The sequence below is a fragment of the Vanessa atalanta genome, chromosome 9 (assembly GCF_905147765.1).
Source record: "Vanessa atalanta chromosome 9, ilVanAtal1.2, whole genome shotgun sequence".
Lineage (NCBI taxonomy): Eukaryota > Metazoa > Arthropoda > Insecta > Lepidoptera > Nymphalidae > Vanessa > Vanessa atalanta.
The window spans coordinates 4,636,854-4,656,586 of NC_061879.1; the positions used below are offsets into that span (position 1 = coordinate 4,636,854).

The 19,733-nt window shown below is 32.4% G+C and overlaps 1 protein-coding gene and 1 long non-coding RNA gene across 3 annotated transcripts; one reads left to right on the forward strand and one right to left on the reverse strand.

The window, feature by feature from the left end:
• Positions 1–378: 378 nt before the first annotated feature.
• LOC125066527 lies at positions 379–17,971 on the reverse strand. 2 transcript variants are annotated; one of them, XM_047674631.1, is made up of 15 exons: positions 17,478–17,971; positions 11,760–12,035; positions 11,149–11,299; positions 10,404–10,570; positions 9,641–9,735; positions 8,453–8,627; positions 8,034–8,247; positions 7,485–7,631; positions 6,892–7,061; positions 2,696–2,793; positions 2,289–2,429; positions 2,107–2,205; positions 1,483–1,612; positions 901–1,027; positions 379–541 (listed from the first exon to the last, which is right to left on the reverse strand). In XM_047674631.1, the coding sequence occupies exons 1-15, from the start codon at positions 17,527–17,529 to the stop codon at positions 409–411; spliced, it is 2,175 nt and encodes a 724-aa protein (XP_047530587.1). In that variant the 5' UTR covers positions 17,530–17,971; the 3' UTR covers positions 379–408. The 2 variants fall into 2 exon arrangements, with proteins under 2 accessions (XP_047530587.1, XP_047530586.1); XM_047674630.1 differs by having other exon boundaries at positions 1,483–1,615.
• LOC125066528 lies at positions 12,502–13,913 on the forward strand. Its single transcript, XR_007119681.1, has 2 exons — positions 12,502–12,684; positions 13,678–13,913. It is a non-coding gene; the product is annotated as an uncharacterized LOC125066528 (long non-coding RNA).
• Positions 17,972–19,733: the final 1,762 nt, after the last annotated feature.

Genomic DNA, 19,733 nt, shown 5'->3' on the forward strand with positions numbered 1-19,733 from the left:
ATTTGAAAAATATTGGTAGGTTTTTGAGGTTATGTTAGCTGCTGTAGTCTTTAGTGTCGTAGCGAGTTCTATAGTTAACTTTTTTCAATAAATATTTTAAATGTAACACATATTGACCGAATCAAACGCGGTCGAACAAATAACAATTGATAAAAGATTAGAAAATTAACGTATGCTGTAATGATACCTGCTAATATTTTGTTAAATAAATGAGTACTCAAAGGTATTTCGTTAATTTAGTATAACACTAGATTGTTTTGTCACTGGCAGCAATTATTATAAAATTTAGTGCACGCATTCAAACATGTATCGTTAAATAAAAGTTAGTCAATTAATAAATATATTTATTTAAGTACAGACTATAATACAAATTGGACTATACTACTTTGATACAAATTTTAAAGGTAACTATGAGGCGTGTATTATATCTATGTTTTGGTCTGGCCAATGAACACGTCGATGTGTGGAGCTAGTTTCAAAGCCCACGTTGTCGAAGGAATGGTAATCTTTCTGCATATTCATTTCCGCTAAATTTCTATATCTGCAAAAAATAATTACTGTTATTTAATTTCCCAGTTAACGTTCCAGATCATTATGGACTGAAATGGTCAGCTTATTAAAGTTTGATGAATTTAAAAATTATGGCGATTTACATACATATATTATTTCCGGCAAAGTCTAATAATATCATCAGGCTTGAGTCATCGATCAAATAAGTGTCTCAACATTGTATATGAACTATTCTACCAGCAAAACCAAATTTGAAAGAGAATTGACCGAAGAACGGCTCAATGCTTTTAGACTTACACCTTGTGCTATTCCTAAATGAATTTTATAATGGCAATACGTGATATATCACGTATTCCCATTATATTTATGAAATATAAAATGACAATTAACCTCTTAACGAGTACACAGCATCCCAACAGCAGCAACACCTGCACAGCGAGCCACGCCAGCATCAGTGCCACCAGCAACAACTCATGCACACAAACCATTGCACTGTCTGTTGGCCGCACGTCGTCCGCTGATAGTACGAGTAAAGGTTCATTATAATCCTCTAAATTGTTATTACTCGCTATTATAGGCTACTAATTCCAAGATAAAATGTTTTTCATATATAAGTTAGAACAATATATTGCAGCGTACATTACGATTCACTAGTAGCTTTATTGCATATTATAGCAAGGACACCACATTCATAGATATTTCATATAGAAAACGAAACATATTTTTGTTTTTACTAAAGTAATAATGTGTAACAAACGTAACACGTAAAAAAATCGTATATTAGATATATATGGAGTTCTAGTCTGAAAATCTCACATGGCATAGGTATTTGTTATGTGAGTTTTTTTTCATATCATTTTTTAAAGCTAGAAGGTGTGGAAATAGTTTTGCCTCAACTCAAAGAAGTCGTAGATTCGAGGCTGAACACCCTTCAGTTCAGTTCTCCTGCCGTTTAATGCGGTTGTTACTCACGTAGCGCAGAGCGATGGTCGGCGCGGACGAGCGTGTCGGAGAGCACAGGTTTCGCGCCGACCAGCAGCTGCAACTCGAGCGGTACCCTCTCCACATCACCGCACCCCGTCCTTACTGCTGTGGCCCAAGCCTGCTATGTAAGACCACGTTTGCAATTTTTATATTATATAACACGGGCAAGGAGACTTGAAGCAAAAGCGATCCTAACGAACGCAAGGTTTTCATGTTTTAGGCCTCATTGGTCACAGTTTGCTCCATTGGCAGTTGTTGCCAAGATCACTGAGGCATTATATATAAGAAATCCGAAAAATACACTGTTACATTACAACGTTCATCTATTTTAAGTTGTGTTGTAGCCAATATATTGGGAGTGCAATTAATAACGTTAGTCACGTGTATATTTGTATTTTATTAAATTTATATTTATGTATATATGTAAGCACGTATGTTTAAAGTAGCTCAGTAATTCAATTAAATACATAGGGTGCGTATATTATACTTGATTAAGTATTTAGGACTATAAAAATGAACGAGCCTTGACAGAATAACGACTGAGTATGTTCAAAATATTGATATATGGTATTAGATAGCAATAGCAATAGCATATTGAATTTGTCCCCCCACCTCTTGGTTCGCAACCTCAGAAACCTGCGCATCTGCTGCTCCAAAAGTGTCGTTAGCGTCTCTTGCGTTTCTTAATTGCTCTATTTTGCCACAGTTTTTCTGAAATGTTATAATTTCAATTAACATAATATATTTTTATGTTCGTGGAATTTACTATGGCTGTGAATTAAGGAGATCAATACCGTAGGACATTTTCCATCGCAGAATCGTACCATTATGGAGAAACGTACAACCTGGGAAGTCGGAAAACGGAACGCCTTGAATTGTGCCGAAAGTCGCTGCATTCCTCCAACCCGAGACCTCGTAAATGACGGAAAATCAACCTAAATAGAACAGTAAAATTATCCAGATTGCTCTAGTAAGAATGAAAATTGTATGAAAACAAAATCTGCAAAATAAGTCCTTCTAGGGTTTATATAAATATTTGTTTCTATAGATAAATCGCACTTGCTAATACGCTTTTTAACAAATGTATATGCCAATTTTAGAAAACATAGTTTCTCATCATAATCTATGGTTCTCTTATATTTTGTTTCGACTCAAACAAAGACATAACATATTGATTAGGTTTAATTGGAAATAACTATACCTGCCCCGTTGGACACCCTCGGCTGTCCAACAATAGCACCGAGCTATCGCCAAGTCTTGAAGATGCCACCAAGTGATAAGCTTCAATTTCTGATTCATCTATAAAACGTTATAAAATAATGGTACGGCTTCAGATTTCAATAAACTAAAAAACTTGGCTTTACAAATAAAATGTGTGACATAGTACATCTTGTGTATTGATGATCATGTTTTACTTAAATATTTGTATGTACTAAAATTAAATTCAAATAATTTTACATATATTTCAAAACAAGATTATACATATATAATTAATATTGGACAACATCACATACATTACTCTGATCCCAATATAAGTAGCTAAAGCACTTGTTTTATGGAAAATCAGAAGTAACGACGGTACCACAAACACTTAGACCCATGACAACATAGAAAATTAATGAACTTTTTCTACGTCGACTCGGCCGAGAATCAAACCCGGGACCTCAGAGTAGCGTACTCATGAAAACCGGTGTACACACTACTCGAACACGGAGGTCGTATATTATGTAGATAGTATATATGACAAAAAAGCCTGGAGCTAATACTTGTTAACTTCCAAGCGGGATATATTATAATCCCATCAAAAACATAAATGTAAAAATGAGAGCCAAGTTAAATATTATGATATATACCTTGGTTGTTGACTTCAACGACAAAAGAAGTGAGATCTAAATTTGTGCCAAGTTAAATAGCCCTTCTGAAATTTATTTATAACTACATAAAATAGCATTTCTTCTTATAACTTGGGACAATATATTGTTGCCTAAGGTCTGACTTGGCTAGTTCTTATATGTTTATAAACACAACTTGTAGTTTGTGTTTAGAATAACAAATTATAACTCAGAACATCTAAGAAGAAGGGAGGACAGCTCAGTATTGCTTAGTTAGTATATACGTACATTAAGAGCTGCGATGGTCCAGTCACTAGAAAACATGAATCTTAACCAGATATTGCGAGTTCATATCTAGACAAGTACCATTGAATATTTGCGTGCTTAATTTGTGTTTATAATTCATTTGTAAAGGCTTAGAACTTACGAAGGCTATAATATAATTCGTATATAAGAACTAGCCAAGTCAGACCTTAGGCAACAATATATTGTCCCAAGTTATAAGAAGAAATGCTATTTTATGTAGTTATAAATAAATTTCAGAAGGGCTATTTAACTTGGCACAAATTTAGATCTCACTTCTTTTGTCGTTGAAGTCAACAACCAAGGTATATATCATAATATTTAATCCCATCAAAAACATAAATGTAAAAATGAGAGCCAAGTTAAATATTATGATATATACCTTGGTTGTTGACTTCAACGACAAAAGAAGTGAGATCTAAATTTGTGCCAAGTTAAATAGCCCTTCTGAAATTTATTTATAACTACATAAAATAGCATTTCTTCTTATAACTTGGGACAATATATTGTTGCCTAAGGTCTGACTTGGCTAGTTCTTATATACGAATTATATTATAGCCTTCGTAAGTTCTAAGCCTTTACAAATGAATTATAAACACAAATTAAGCACGCAAATATTCAATGGTACTTGTCTAGATATGAACTCGCAATATCTGGTTAAGATTCATGTTTTCTAGTGACTGGACCATCGCAGCTCTTAATGTACGTATATACTAACTAAGCAATACTGAGCTGTCCTCCCTTCTTCTTAGATGTTCTGAGTTATAATTTGTTATTCTAAACACAAACTACAAGTTGTGTTTATAAACATATAAGAACTAGCCAAGTCAGACCTTAGGCAACAATATATTGTCCCAAGTTATAAGAAGAAATGCTATTTTATGTAGTTATAAATAAATTTCAGAAGGGCTATTTAACTTGGCACAAATTTAGATCTCACTTCTTTTGTCGTTGAAGTCAACAACCAAGGTATATATCATAATATTTAACTTGGCTCTCATTTTTACATTTATGTTTTTGATGGGATATCACTACTTTTTGTATATAAATTATTAATAGGTACTTATTAATAACAAAATTAATACCAAATGGTTTTTGTTAAGCTATTCTATTTTCCTATGTTTACGGGGCATAATTGTCTTTTTTTTGATACATTCTTATTTTTCTTGTAGGTACCTCTGAAATGTTCGAGTGAATTGCCCATTCAGTGTCCGGATTTATTTTTACGCGTTTTCTGTTAATACTTAATTTGGCCAAGTAGGGGTGGTATAACGTGCGCAGACGGTTGTACTCTACAATAGAGCTCTTTTGTGTCTTGATTTGAATTGGACCTAAATTGATAAGATGTACTCCATCTAAGGTTGTAACTCTAGAGAGGCCAACGTAAGCCTGCTCTTTACTTAATATAGAGGAGCCTATGTCGAAAAGAGCACCGTCAAGGCGAAGGCTTTGTAATTTGTGTATAACAGTAGAATATGCTAAGCAAATAGAGAATTATTTTCTTTGAACATATATGTACATTACTTAATATCTGTAACTTGGTTTTGACTTCTAGTTCGCAAATTAAATTATGTTTAAATTGAATTGTTATTTTACGTGCGCTATTGCTGTTATCGATGTCCCCAATGTACCTTCTCTATTTTTCCATTGGACCCATTCATCAGTCCTTTGCTGACATCAGCATGCTTGCTCGATACTGTTCTTCCAAGCAATAAGGATCCCCGTTTGTAGCGCTAGAGTACAAACTTAAATCATTCCAGTTACGATATACATACTCTAATACAATCTCACGAAACCTATTTTATTGTTGTATACTAGTATACTCAAACAAAAAATATGCAGTCGAATAGACTAGGCAGTTTCCATCGGAAGGTATTGAAATAATTCTTATGAGCGCGGTTGCCACTCGCTCAGACACGTCCGCGTTAAGGTTTAATCGCAACGCGCTGCTCCGGCGTCGCGTCGCGCGCCTTGTACCGAAATGCCTATTATTATTATTTTTTTAAGTATAATTATTTGGCACCATTGATGTGCGCTAAATGCTAGTTAATAACGTAATAAATACGAAAGTCGGCTATACTCATAAGTACTAAAACGGAAATATTTGGATTTAAAAACTTAAGGGTGGTATTCAACTTGTTATATATTCACGTGAAGACCTTAAAATCCACATGAAGACCGGCTGTCATAAGTTTTGATTGCTGGTTCTTACATCATTTTTTTATTACAGTTGTTACAGGAACTAAGTATCTAACTATATAAGTGTTCTTAATAGACCCAATAAAATGAAAAATTATAATAAAATGATAAAAATTTACCAGTTTCAGATTTTTTCCTTTATATTGGCCTAATTATCTACCTGCATGCCAAATTTGAACTTTCTAGGTCACCTGGAAGTAGGATATAGTTTTGATCTATAGGTCAGTCAGTGATAAAAATGACGATTTTTAGACGTTAATATCTAAATAACCATTTGAGATGCGTTTATGAAATTTGGAACACATGTGTATCTCGCGAGTCTCAATATATGAACCAAATTTGACACATCTATGTCAAATAGTTTTTGAGTTATGAGGAGGTCAAAAGTGGCTCCAAATGGTTCGTGTAATATTACACACGGTGTTACTAGCCAGTTCTGTTACTAGAACTTGGCTGACACGCTACCGCGTGTCTAGAACATATGTAATTGTATTTAACTAACATATCTTTGTATTTTAAATTGTTGAAAAAGAGTAAATGCTGAGTTTCTTGCCGGTTCTTATTGATAGAATCTACATTCCGAACCGGTGGTAGCTTCACTTAATATAGTTTGTAAAATGATAAACAAAGAAGCCTGTAATGCCATATTGCTCAGGCCTGAGATCAATTTGGAGATAAATATTAATCTTGGTAATAGGTACATATCTCAGTACTTTCCCGAATCATTTTTTGTACACGCCTTTCTTATTTGCTCGTCTCATATCTTTAATCGGTAAAGATTAAACATTCTCTAGTGGGTTATTCTAATGGGTTACTAACTAGTAACTATTTACTAGTACACCTATTCGATAAACATAAAAAAATAATTAAAGAGCAGATCAACTAAGCTTGAAATGTATTTCATACACATACCTAAGTTCTCGTTTTTCGTTTCGTCATTTTACACATGATATGTTTGTATTTAATTTAAAAAATAAATCATCCAGAGTGTAGTAAACGGCAAGTGATTATTAGATGAGTATAGTTAACATGTAATGATTATTTAGTGTGTCTAATGTCCTACCCGTAGTTTCTATCCTCAGCTCCAGCGGCTCGCCGAGCGCTAGCGCGCCCGTGTGTCCGTCATGCGCGCGCACGGCGTACATCGCGAGCGGTGCGCCGGCGCCGAACACGGCACTCGCACCACGGTTGTCGACGTCCTCTTTCGACGACTCACTGGCTAGTGATGGCCGTCTTATGTGAAATATATATAATACAAATATTACTACACATTTCCTAATCGACGATGGCGTAAAAACTTAGTTGTCCGTGCTCTCCATGAATTCATGTTATGGTTTCAAATTATTTTTTTCATTACTAGCGACCCACCCCGGCTTTGCACGGGTGCAATGCTGCCACGAAATATATTACAGAATGACTTACAACGTTCACAGTTTTTCAGTTGTTAGACAATACGCTATGTCCCTGCGTTTTAAATCTGTAATATCTTCGAAAATATTCACTAAATTAAATGCTGTAACGGGCCATATTTATCTATATTAAATGCACAATGTATTTAAGGTACTTAATTGAATAAGGATTAATGATGTATTGCTTGAAATTGTTTCGCAAAAAAGCCATTATCTCTCGTAATGAGTATGTAAATAATAGTTTTACCCGGAGTCCTTCACGGCGACGGTAGCGTCAACTTTAGTATAACCCCTAGCCCCTGAGCCCGGGGAACATCCCACGCGCACCCAGCGGTCTCCTGCAGTCTGGATGATCGGATTGGTCTGAATCATTAGCATCACATACGCCATCGTTCTGTAATGACATCAGAAATATTTGCTGAACATTAAAACAACCGAAAATATGTATAAATCGCTCAGTGGTTAAAACTTGTAAATCTTAACCGAAAATTGTGGGTTCAATCGCGGGCAAGCATCGCAAAATATCATGAGACAACCTGTGTATGTCCGATGAAAGCCAGACTACATTGGAGCAGTGTGAAAACATAAGTTTTAGGCCATTGCTTCAAGAAAAGAATTTCGAATGTTTTTTCACTCGTTTATTAGAAAACATGTTAATAAAAAACAAACAAAATAAAATTCACTAGTCGAGATAGCCTATTGAAAAATCAGCCTTACCTGACTGTAAGCTGGTATTGCTAAATTTGTATGGAATTGGAGAAAATTGAGTGGGCGAGTATAAAATATATCGACTTACCTATTGACGGTTCCAGTTGGTCCTTTACTAATCGCATAGGCGAAATTGACATCGCAGTCACCGTGCAGAGGTAGAGCAAGCCGGACGGGCCCGGGCGGCGCAAGAGCACGTGCGCTACAACGCTCGCTGCGGCCGGGCACGTACATGCGCCCACGGAACAGGCCTCGCGGTCTGTATGTTACTACGAGGTGCGAGCCTTCGCATTCTACACTTACTGAAATATATGTAACAATTTTAAACAATGTCGTTAATAATATTTAAAATGTAATCAAGTATTTCTTTTGTAATATGGGGAACAAAATTAAATAAAATGTACTCTTAAATAAAATTTCTGGATAAAGAACTTCAATTCATAATTAAGCATTCTATATTAATGAATATACAATTTATATTAATTGACAAAGTTTTCAATGACATACTATTGAGACATATGACCCGACGGTAGTACGTTGCCCCGGTGACCCGGCGCAGCAGCCAAGACCCTGTAGTGACGAGGTCTTCGCCGTGTAGATCGCAAAGACCACGAGATGGAGCCACCGTCCAAGTAAAGCCACGACATACAAATCTTTTCTCACTCTCGCATGCTAATTTACACTGAAAAATTAAAAAATGCGTGTCACAAACTCACAATCATAATATATGTTTATTTATATATTGTGTTTTTGTTCTATACTACAATGTTATGTTAATATTGGCATTTAAAACCAGTTGACAGTTCAAAGTCGTACGATATATATGAATGGGTATTGGGTAGGTATGCTAAGATTTAACAGGAAAACAGATTGGATGAATTTTAAAAACCTTATTTAAATCGTTACATGAAAATGTCGTTTGTCTTCGAGAATTTATTGTATTCACAAAATAAACTGCATTTAAGCGGTACATATCTATTCAAAGTAAATTTTCCTTAAGTTTTTTTTGTTTCCAAAGGTAATTTACTATAATTATACAACGACATAAAAATGTCTACCAACGATGTAGTTATTACATCGCTCGTATACTTACGACAGATAAAGACTTTAAATACTTACATTTTCTGCATTATTGTTTGTAATATAAATAAGTTTATTTTTCAAAGATTATTTTTTATTTTTAAGACTAAAGTTGGTAGTTAGCCTTTGGATTTAGCTTCTATAGCCATACCAAGTTCAAGGTTGGATCCCTGGTTTGAGTGAAAATAAAACAAATTGGGTTTTTCTCAAAAAAATAAATAAATAGTAACATCCCGGAGAGTTTAGAAATATAAAGTATTTACACTTCCGTTTCTCGTAAAGGAAGCTTCATTAGATATGGACTTGAATTTTTTTCAAGTCATATCGGATTGGATTTCTGATCAGATTGTATGATTACTTGTTGGTTAGTCTCGGCAGATAATAGATGGTAACAAAATGGCCAAGAGTGCATGATCAATATTCCACAACATTATACTTATATTAGTTGATGTATTTTATAGTTAATATAGAGTATAGGCAATATATATATATATATATATATATATATATATATATATATATATATATATATATATATATATAAATAAATAATAGCTTGTATTATTCACAATTGTTTATTCTCTACAGTAAGGTTTTATTAAATAATTGTAATACCTCGTCTTTTGTATAGTTTTTAGCAGTCAAATCCACGTGTTTTAAAGTTTGATTGTAGTATTCTTCATACGAGCACCTGTCTATTTTTTTGGGATCTGAAATTAAAGTCCATATTCTTATCTAGTCTAATTATGAATTCAATAAATTAATAATGTTTAATTATTCTACGGTAATTAAAATCAAAATAGATACAACAAATTTCCTACGTTCTTTCTAATTAATAAAAAAAAATCTTACCTAATTTCTAATGCGTTAATTACAAAAAAACAAATACATAAATTTATAAACAGAACAACTTCGATCGATCTGCAACTGAATCGTCGTATTAGATAGAATAGAAAAACGGCTAAACGGCAACCGTTACGTTAGGCTTCGATTGCGATACATTGTCAATTTGTTAGTAGAATAGATCTGTTTTAGTAAACAAAAAATATAATCATTTTTTTATATAAATTATAATAATATAAATTTTTGAATTTTTCCTTTTTTCTCTAGCACATTCTTGTTATCGAAATATTTCTAAAACAAAAACAACAGCCAACTCAAATTTTGAATGTTTTGTTTTAAATAGTAACTAACGAATAAAATTTACAATTTAGGTGAAGTACTTTAAGATCTTGTACTATGCTGTCAGGTAATAAAAATAAGCAGGTACACAAAAAAAATACAAAATAAAGATATACCAAAGGCCCGTGCCTTTGGTACAACACGTATGTGGAGATACAAATATATTCATAAAAACAATTAAAAATCCTATACTCACAGTCATGCCCACATTGGTTTTCTATGTAGACCGTGTAATAGTTCGACACCCTGTAAGACTCGGGTTCAGTGAATTTATTTTCACCATTTAAGATACAGTTTCCTATCAGTGAATCTGATAGAGCGAACGCCTCAGGCGTGCTGTCTGGATATACCCATTGTGCTGATCTAGTAACATATGAACAGTTGATCGCTGTTTATTGCATAACACAAAATATGTAATTTATAAAAGGCGGGCTTAATGTTGAAAGCTTTGTACATATCACAGAGAACTGTAAACACGGTTAGATTATAATCTATCTTGCGAGATTGTTACAGTTTATAATAACAGTGTAACATATTGTTTACAATTTAACAAATTATTTTTCTATAGATATAATTTATGAAAGTGAATTAGTAATAATTTTATAAAATTTTAATCTAACCTAACCAAAAGATGATAAATTATTGAAATTTATTAAGTTTTCTTGTAAGTTGAATCACCTTTCGATGGTATACAAACTCGCGAGATATATTATGTATGACCTAACGGTATTTACAATTTTGCGGTGATGTTACGCGATGAAAGCTTTTTTGACATAAAACAAATTTAATATTCAGTATTGATCTAAAATAAAAATAATATCTACGTAGACAGTTTTTTATATCCAGAAATAACAAATAACGATTTCATTATGAATCTTAATTATACAAAGAGAGATTTAACTATTGTATAAATTTTAATTTTTAAATGAAATTATTACTACCGATAAAATTTATCATTTGTTGAGAAGACGGCATTATAACATTCTTCAACGGTTGTATTCATTATGACTTTTACATTGGATCCTTCCGAGTTAAGATAATACCCCGGTGTGCTCTCCAAGGACCACCAACTGTTATCACAGTTATGGGATGCTGTAAAACGGATTTATTGGTTATTATTTTATTTTTATTATGAATTAATATAAGTAAAATATAGCTTTGTATGTATATATATATATATATATATACATATACTCGTGCTTTGTGGGCCTCGTGCATTCCATCATTAATTATTAAATAATTTGTTACATGCAAGTATCGTGGACGGCGGTGACAGGTAGAAATGCTCGCGGAAGCGTACCCGTTCCAGGTGCCAGGGCGAGCGTCACCGTCCAGGGTCCGCAGAGTTGGGGAAAATAAGGGCTTTAGCTCTTATGGTAGATGGGAGGAGGGCATCATTAAGTGGGTATTCCGGTACAATCAGCACCGGTGAATTCCACACAAACTTAATGTAGGGGAAACGCGTAATGCGTTTTTCCAGCGAGTTTAAAATATAGATATCATCTATATTTATCTATGTATATATAAGTATTAACAGCCAACAATAACTTACATTTTAAACATATTTTGTTGAAGTAGGCGACGTCGTTATCCGCATGGAATTGTGTTGTATGTGACATAGCAATCCCTTGACAGTTTCCCTTTGTGTATGCTACAATCACCGCCGCACAATCTTCGAGTTCCCTACAGCGCGCTAGGCAGGCGCCTGTCAATGATTCCTCATCTCCACTAGCTGAATAGACGAACACTGGAGTGGCTTCATCGGGAGACATTCCCGACCACCTCACGAACGTCTGCGACTGTGTCGGTGAACATCTTGGTTCACTATCTAATAGTAACATTCAATATCAAAATATATTAAGCGAAGCTACCAATTATTTTCTTTATAAACCTTCAACGTCACAGTGATTAGTCATACAATACTGTACTGATAATACTATTATCAATATGTAACATTTATGAAAAACTTAAAACTGTAAATTGAGTATATGTCCATTTTATTCAAAACAATAAACTCATCGTACTAATCACTTTAACAATATACTTATATATATTTAAAAAAAAACCAGAATATTTATGTTATTTAGTTTAAATAATGATGTATATTTATAATCTATGCATATCATTTGTAGTATGTCTCATATTAGAAAAAAGTAAATTTTGCGGTGAGCCTTGTCTCTTCTGCTTACTGTTAGGAGACCCACATAACAACATTAGTAATGGCACGTTAGTGATTGATTAAAATGAAAATTTCGTATTCAAATTGCTACAATAATAATAATAAATAACACACATTGAATACCGGATAAACTGCATTCAAAAACACAAAATTTATTATAGTACGTTTTGCGTCGGGTCAGTATACGAGTATTTAACAAAGCGAAACCTGTTCAAATGTGATCTGCGCAGTGACTTGCCAAGACTACAGGTGTAAAGTTGTTTTAACAACATAAGTTCAATATTGGAGAAATAAAATTGTAAGTACGTGTGTATATATATTCATAATTATCATACACAATAGTGTGCATTTAAGTTACGATTTATAGTTACCACCATTATAAATATAGTAGATTGAATGTTTATTTTGATATTGTTATTAGCACTCATATTACTTAAGCGACACTTTTAGATTTAATTTATTTGGTAATAATGAAAACAAAAGTGCTCATAATCTATATTGCACATAAAAAAATATTATTAATTTATTGTTATAATCTTGTTTCTATAAGTAACTGCGGTTTATTACTATTATACTTCGTTTCTTTGTACTTTAACAATATGCATTATGTAGTTATTCCATTTTATTTCATTCATTTTTTGTTTGTTTTCTTGTGTTTTTATTAATTACCTAAGATACATAACACGTAGCTATGCTAAGTATTATTTTAGATAATGTGAATACCGGAACTAGAACACATAATATGTAAGTACCTACTAGCAGAATGACATTACGAAGTTACATATAAAAAGATTGTTTCTTTATCTAACATATCGCAACAGTCAAAATCACATACATAACATTTTCATTCCAATACACGTATCAAATTTTATATTTTTTATTAAACAATTTTTTTATACATAGTTATATTGATTTTCATACATCAACATAACCACCAGTTACCAAAGTCCTTGCATAAAGCAAAATTATAACATCATACACACCGTTTTTTAGAAGCAAATAAAAAGTTTCTATGCGTTCTTATAAAGTAAACAATTTTCACATAAAACCTTTTGCAACATAAGAAGTAAGAACAATGATCGTTGAAAATACTTTCTTAAATTCCTAATTTAATTAAATTGCTAACTCCACTAACTCCTAAACCACTTAATTGCTAGCAATTAATGAATATAAGCCATGGTAGAGGTTAAGCACATTCAACATTGATGGAAAATAAATATTTCTATATTAAAAATTGATTAGATAATATAGAAAAAAAAATCTCAATAAAAAAGACAGAACTTTTTTTCAGATGTTTGCTCTACAAAAATGTTTGCTAAGTATACTGATGATCGTCTGTATTCTTCTATTGGTGGAGTCAGCAACCCGAGTAGTCGGCTCAGATAAGTGTCCTGAAGGCCAAATACTTGTAAAAATAGGTGATATCCGAAAATGCGTCCCACAAGCATCAAAATCATAACACAAGGACAATATATTGTAAACAATAACAGTGCAGATATTGTTAATATAGCCAAAAAGCAATCGTAATACTGACTTTTTATTATTCCCAAAATAAGAACAAAAACAAATTTAAATTTCTTAACCGAAGCCTGGTGTGTTTGCTTATCAAATCCACATATTTAAAAAAAAATATGAATCTGCGTATGACGTTGGTTCATTGACTTACATTAAAGTTCGTACACCTCCACGTCCAAAATTAACATCGCTTTAAAAAAAAAATAATAATAATAATATTGAGTTTCTACCAATTCCCTCAACACATCCGTGTGATGTCGCATAATTTATCAACAGACACCAAATAAACATACACATTCACATTTTTGGAGTTTATAATGAAGTATTGTTATGAAAACATAATCGAACTAAAATATTTGATATCCTTTTTTACTCAGAGAAAGAAATAACAACATATCCGTGCAATTTGTTTTTAATTTAATAAAATAAAACATTTAAGTATGTATTTTTTCTTCTGTTACACTTACGGAATACTAAACTTATCTGCAATATGTGCAGTCAAAAATAAACTTTTTAATCTCTAATTACTTAAATTAAAGAAAACATTGTGTGTGATTTTGTTACATATTTTTGGCAATATACTAACCTGTATGAACACTGTGTATTTAAATAAATTTGATATCTTATCTATCTATTATAAGTATATTATATCTATTTATTGATTATGTTTAGAATTGTGTGTAATGGATGGATAAACTCAAAAACTACTCAACCGATTTTAAAAATTAAATTCAAATCAAAACAGACATAATTATAGCATATACATATAGGCATAGTACGATGAAAATGTTGATATTGATTGATTATCCTTATTCAATTAAATCTTTATTTAATAATTTGTATAAAACAAAGTCACTTCCTGTATCTGCCTGTACTTCCACTAACTCCTTCTAAACCACTCAAAAGATTTTGATAATCAGGAAGAACAATAAACGAGGAAGGAAAAAACTCGCTGAGTACGACGGTGTTTTCTCCAACAAATATTTTTGGACGCTTATGTGGTTAACGATGGCTAAACCGTAGGAGATACCTATATCCAAACAATGTAATAGAAAATCGTAGATCTTAAAGAAGACTACAGAAAAATCTACGATAATCACTGCCACCTTTTCAGTTAAGCCCATAATAACCAGTTTTATTTGTTATAAATTAGTAAAAAACCCATAGCTTGTTTACGAAGCCATTTTTGTTATTCCTTATTCAGATGAATATGTTATCTGACATCTCGTCTTGATAATAAGCCAAGGCCGTAAATTAAACATTATGATATTGAGTATATAGCCATTCATAAACTGAAACAATTTCGTAATAAAACAAGAGTAGTTTTAGCGAATTTATATCAAAATTAGCTTTTACTTATTTACTAATTTGCTTTTAACTTTTTCTCAATTTACCTTGATTCAGGTTGTACGATTGATTGACGGGACAGTTTTTAGATTATTTTATATATTTTTATATTTCTTTCTAATTTAGTTATTTTTTTAAAAGTACATAATTGATCTCCCTTAGATTATCTTTACAACGGTATGCAAACTATCACGATTTCGTGAGCTAATGAGCTTATGTAAAAATGATTTTTGATCTTACGATTGCTACGCAAGAGAGTGCAATTGTATTTTAGTCTATAACATTGGAATAAATACTTAGGATACCAACGAAAAAAAAAATCGATGCGAAACAGACTGTAGACTGTAACAATCAATTTTAAACTTGGCCGTTAGAATTATCCAATTTAGAATCTTGAAGCCATGGACAAATTTGGATCTATTTTTCACAATATAATTACGACTCAAACCAAATTTTATAGTATTCATATTTCTCATTTATGAAATATAAATAAATATACGTGATTATAAACTAATAAATTAATGTTATAAAATTTCGTTTTCTTTATATAAAAGTTGCACACGTGTCAAGCTGGGGAGGGTCGCTAGTATTATATTGTTGTTTAATTATTAAAGTACAGTACCTCAAATTTATGTATTTACTGTGAATATGACCTCGAGTCAAGTCGGTGAGATGTTAAATTATTAATATTACTGACACTTGACAGACAAATTAACAAACATATAGGTACATATGTATCATATAACCTAGTAGTCAAATGATACGAATAGTTTTTATAATGCAATCACTGTTTAGAAGTTAAATGTTCAATAACACCGACACCGACGTCATCAATGACAAGAGAACCTCTTGCTCGTTTTTGGCCACGACAGCAATTTTCTTAAACATCATTTTCAAAACTGTATGTGTAACGTGTGTGTATGAGCAAGCACTGTGTACTCTGTCATTTAATTAACTTTACGTGCTCTCCGAGGCACGACAGTGTAAACACTGCCAACCAGACCGGGCTGGTACTCAGGATTTTGAGATACTCAATAATAATAAAGAAAACTCAATAACTTTTTCAATAACTTTTAACAATAACCAACCATCCAATCCGGGTTTTTTACCCAAGACTTGGACTCTGCGATCTTATAAGCTAACCGCTAGACCAAGTCAGTCAATTATAAATATATTATGTGAAAATAGCACCTAGTTGTAAAAGGATTCGAAATAGCATTACTAATGACATCTCGTGACATTGGCGGACTATGTTTCACCAACCTCAACCTAGAACACGATACAAGAAACATCACAATAGAACAATAATAGCAAGTAATCTTGTGAAGTTGAGATTATTCATTGATAATGACTTTCATAGTCAGTCAGTTTTACGACGAGAGAGTTATTAAACAGGCGCAGTGAGAGCGAATCTTGCTTATAATATTTACAAGATTTAAAATGGAAAGTTATTGATTACATAGCTTTATGTTCAAATTTCTGCTGTAGAAAAAAAATTGCTAAAAAAGTATTAATTTATATATATAATTTAATATTTTTATTATTTTAAGTTAAGCGTTATGTCACACACATAAGCCATTGTGTTGTGATTATTGACCTTTACATAACTATGTTAAGGTTAATAATCACAAATGTGTATGTAAATTGTTGAGAGGAGTAATAATAATAATTGCTTCCACGCCTTATGTTTACAAACACTTTCACAGTCCGACGTCAATACGACACGACAGAAGAGAGATTGAGTTAATGCCGTTCGTAAGGATTGCTACTATCCTGACATTGGAATTGAACTCGGGACTTCATAACTGCTGACTTTACACTGTATTAAATTTTTAAATTAGATTTTACACTGAATAGAAGTTTATTTACGTAGACTGTTGTATATATCCAAAATTTTTATTTGAATTAACAGAAGGTAACATACATTTTTGTATTCTTATTTCCAATTTTTTTTATTGATAACATTATGCTCATCAATAGCTAAAAAAATTAAGGAAGAAAACAAAGGTAATAAACCGTTTCGTCTTTGCCCATTATTTATGTATATTTAGATTCTAAATATTTTGAATAACAGATATTACTGTAAAATTAAAATAGGTAACGTTGTTCTTGTTCATATAAAATATAAATTATATTGTTAAAATACTTGTAAAACCCTTTACTTAGCTAAATGATAAGGATAATAATAAATAGTATCTCGAGCTATAAATTAATATATGAATTACTTACATGCTGTTAATGTAAATAAAATAACGCACACTATATTTCCGTATTGCATCATGATTTAAAAGCGAACCACATAATCTTATTAACACATTTCTCGAGATTATTGTGTGTCCACAATTTAGGTGTATCACTTCACAAATCTGCAACTGTTTCCAGAGTTGAAAATATTTTCGTTAGATTTAAAGATGTAAGACTTTAGTCTCAAATGTGTTATACAATTTTGGGCTCTACTAATTTCTTAGACTTCAAGAATAATCTTAAGCACTCGTTGACTTTACTATGGACCATATTTTCGAGACAGCTGAATAAACAGTCCATAAAGAAGTAGAATTATTAAACAATACTTTTAAATTAATAACGATTATCTGAGTATAATGCTGTGAGCTACAGTGAGCCTTATAGACTCTACGTCCAGGCAGTTAAACTGTAATATAGGGGACGTTTCTAAGCTGTTCTTAGTCCTCTTTTGCCTAGAACTAAGCAAGCCCTACGCGCTCTTGCCGTAACACTAACTGAAAATAAAATGCAGTTGTCATGTGCCGACCCCCCCGGCCCCCACTACGCTACACGACCTTGCATTTTATTATGGTTTTACAGACAATTTACAATGGAGTGACGAGTCCACGACAAAATGATAGTAAAACCGAACGATAATGTGACGATCTACGCCCGACGTGTTTCGTAACATGCGGGTCTAGTTATGCGTGTATAAATATGAGGGGATGGTAATAACCGGGTACTATGTCATTATTAGGTATTACAAAACCATCCGTGATTAGATGTTGTTAAAATGGGGTTTTTTCATAAATTGATGATGTAAACAAAACGTCCAGTAATCACAGTTGCGTTAAGACAGTTTGGCGTTTTCTACGGATACGGGGTATATAATGACGGACTACAAAAGGATACTTGGTTGGGTATCTTCCTATTCAACATATTTTTACGAAATCATTTATTTTTTGCATTTATAATAAAAAATTACTTTTAATAAAAGATATTTTTTCTTTTATAATGACTTTTTCAATGTAAATTTACCTTAATTACCTACTCCATGATAGTCTGTCAGATGTGAATCCATCCACCAACCCGCATTGAAGCAGTGTGGTAGATGAGCTTCAAATATTTTTCTCACAGGCCTTGAATATGCTTAGAACGCCTATATTATCAATATATCATACCTCTTATCCTAAAATTTTTTTGTTCTTTTGCGTTTAAGAAAAACAAATATGTTGTTAAAAAATTCACTTAGGTATTCTCATATGTTTCGGCAAATCTTTTGGACTACAAATTTTACATTCAATAATTTCATGTATCCGCACAGCTCTTGAAGCGTTGCTTAAAAAGTGCCCTAACAAACGTTTCTTTTACTTTTACGACATCTTCTTCATCACGATTACGTTGATAATACGATTTGCATCATGAAATTGAATGCGATCGAAAATGTTGAATTCCTATGTAGCAAATTAAACAACCGAATGAAATAATGTTGTTATCATTAACAAAAAATTCATTATTTGCTTATAATAATAAAATTTAACATTTATTTTAACTAAATAACTTAATTATATGCAAGGTACCTCTCGTCCTGCCTATTATGTTATGACCCACAAAGGCAATCTGTTATGTTAATTGGATTACATTGAAGTATTGTTATGTAAATGTTCATAGACTGGGTACAAATTTACGTGAGCAGTTGGATGAAAAAAAACTTGTCAAGAGCAAGTATCGCGTGCTAGCTTGTACTTGGATCATAAACAAGGCTTATTTACTTTTAGTCGATAATATCCATAGTCTTTTTATGTTTATCTGTAATATCATGTACGTTGCGGTTTAAGTTATTTAGGTTAGCTAAGCCCTATTTTCCTCTTGGAAATGAGTACAGCCTGTCAATGTCTCGCTGCTGGGCTTTGATCTTCTCCTCAGAGACATTTGATAATTTCGGTCGATTAGTCTTTTAGACATTATTTTGTGTGTTTGTATAACATTTTTTTTATTTTATATAAATTATTAAATGATTGTGCTTCGAGTAAGTAACAGTTACACTCGATAGTTAAGTGGATAGACATAAGTCTATATATAGGCCGCAAATTCCGAGGTCCTGGATTCAAAAGCCAGGTTGCGTCGATTAAAAGTTATTGGATTTTATCTATCGAAAAATTCTCGTTAACAGCTTGTAGAGCCTCGGAAAGCACGTTAAGCTATTGGTGCTGCCCCTAAACTCTAGAAGGTCGTAACAGATTTTCCGTCTTCTCGGATTAT

Coding starts and splice junctions, on each gene's coding strand:
- LOC125066527 (XM_047674630.1), bottom strand. CDS start 17,529: ATGATGCAATACGGAAATATAGTGTGCGTTATTTTATTTACATTAACA. Junction 10,571..11,148: donor ACAAATGATAAATTTTATCG/GTAGTAATAATT, acceptor ATATGTTACTAG/ATCAGCACAATGGGTATATC. Junction 1,028..1,482: donor CGACCATCGCTCTGCGCTAC/GTGAGTAACAAC, acceptor TCGTACTATCAG/CGGACGACGTGCGGCCAACA.